Consider the following 1,398-nt stretch of genomic DNA (forward strand, 5'->3'; position numbering starts at 1 on the left):
CGAGGGTTTATAATTGTGAATAAGGGTTTACAAGGGTTTAAAAGGGTTTATGAGGGTTTATGAGGGTTTATGAGGGTTTAGGGTTTAGGGTTTAGGGTACCTGTATAGCCGCAGCATGCTTGGCTTCTTGCTCCTGCAGCTTCTGCTGAAACGTTCTCTCATCCTCTAACTTCTCTTCTCTTAAAATATCAAACTTTGTTCTTTATACACACGCAACAAGGGTTTAGGGTTTAGGGTTTATGAGGGTTTAGGGTTTATGAGGGTTTAGGGTTTGTGAGGGTTTAGGGTTTATAAGCTCTTAAAATATCAAACTTTGTTCTTTATACACACACAACAAGGGTTTAGGGTTTACGGTTTATGAGGGTTTAGGGTTTATGAGGGTTTAGGGTTTATGAGGGTTTAGGGTTTGTGAGGGTTTAGGGTTTATAAGGGTTTAGGGTTTAGCGTTTATAAGGGTATGGGGTTTAGGGTTTATGCGGGTTCAGGGTTTAGGATTTATGAGGGTTAAGGGTTTATGAGGGTTTAGGGTTTATGAGGGTTTAGGTTTTACGAGGGTTTATAAGGGTTTAGGCTATATAAGGGTTTATGAGGGTTTATGAGGGTTTCCCTAACCCCCCGAAAAAAGCGAAAAAAACCCGAAATAAAAACAAAAACTAGGGTTTAGTGTGTCCGAGTGTTTATGAGGGTTTATGAGGGTTTAGGGTTTATGAGGGTTTACTGTTCTGCTTGTAGTTCTTTATTAAATTTATTTTCTAGTTGTTGCATGGTTTCTTTATGTTGTGTATCAAATCTTCTTTGTTGAAAAATAATTTGATTTGTTATATCTTGTATTTGTCTTTTTAGTTCATTTGTTTCTATTTCTTTTTCAATAAGTTGATTTCTTTCTACTAATACTTCATATGTATATTCTCCTCCTCCTCCTGCTGCTGCTGCTGCTGCTGCTGCTGCTGCTGTTGCTGCTGCTGCTGTTGATCCTGCTGTTGTTGCTGGTCCTTGTCCTGTTGCTGTAGCTGCTGTTGATGCAGAATTAGATGTTGCTGCTGCTGCTGCTGCTGCTGCTGCTGCTGCTGCTGCTGCTTCAGCCCCTCCTTCTTCTGCTCCTGTTCCTCCTCCTGCTGCTGCTGCTGCTGCTCCTCCTGCTGCTGCTGCTGCTCCCTCTCCTGCTGCTGCTGCTCCTGCTGCTGCTGCTGCTGCTGCTGCTGCTGCTGCTCTGTCTCTTATCTCCCATACACATAAAACACCGTCTTCTGCTGCTGTTAATAATAAACGATCATTCAATGCTGGGCTGATGCCGGTTATAGGACCTGTATACACAAATAAAAATATAAATATTTATTTATTTATTTATTTATTTATTTATTTATTTATTTATTTATTTATTTTATTTATTTATTTATT

The 1,398-nt window shown here is 39.9% G+C and overlaps 1 protein-coding gene across 1 annotated transcript in view; it reads right to left on the reverse strand.

The window, feature by feature from the left end:
* Positions 1-887: 887 nt before the first annotated feature.
* EMH_0081390 (uncharacterized protein) overlaps positions 888-1,398 on the reverse strand; it is a gene marked incomplete at both ends in the record, with an annotated part of 1,069 nt that continues 558 nt past the window's right edge. The window contains one exon of the mRNA XM_013500377.1: positions 888-1,214. Coding sequence (XP_013355831.1) covers positions 888-1,214 — 327 coding nt within the window. The remainder of the gene's footprint in view (positions 1,215-1,398) is intronic.

This window comes from Eimeria mitis, genomic scaffold (assembly GCF_000499745.2).
Source record: "Eimeria mitis Houghton genomic scaffold, Emh_scaff5333, whole genome shotgun sequence".
Taxonomy (NCBI): Eukaryota; Apicomplexa; class Conoidasida; order Eucoccidiorida; family Eimeriidae; genus Eimeria; species Eimeria mitis.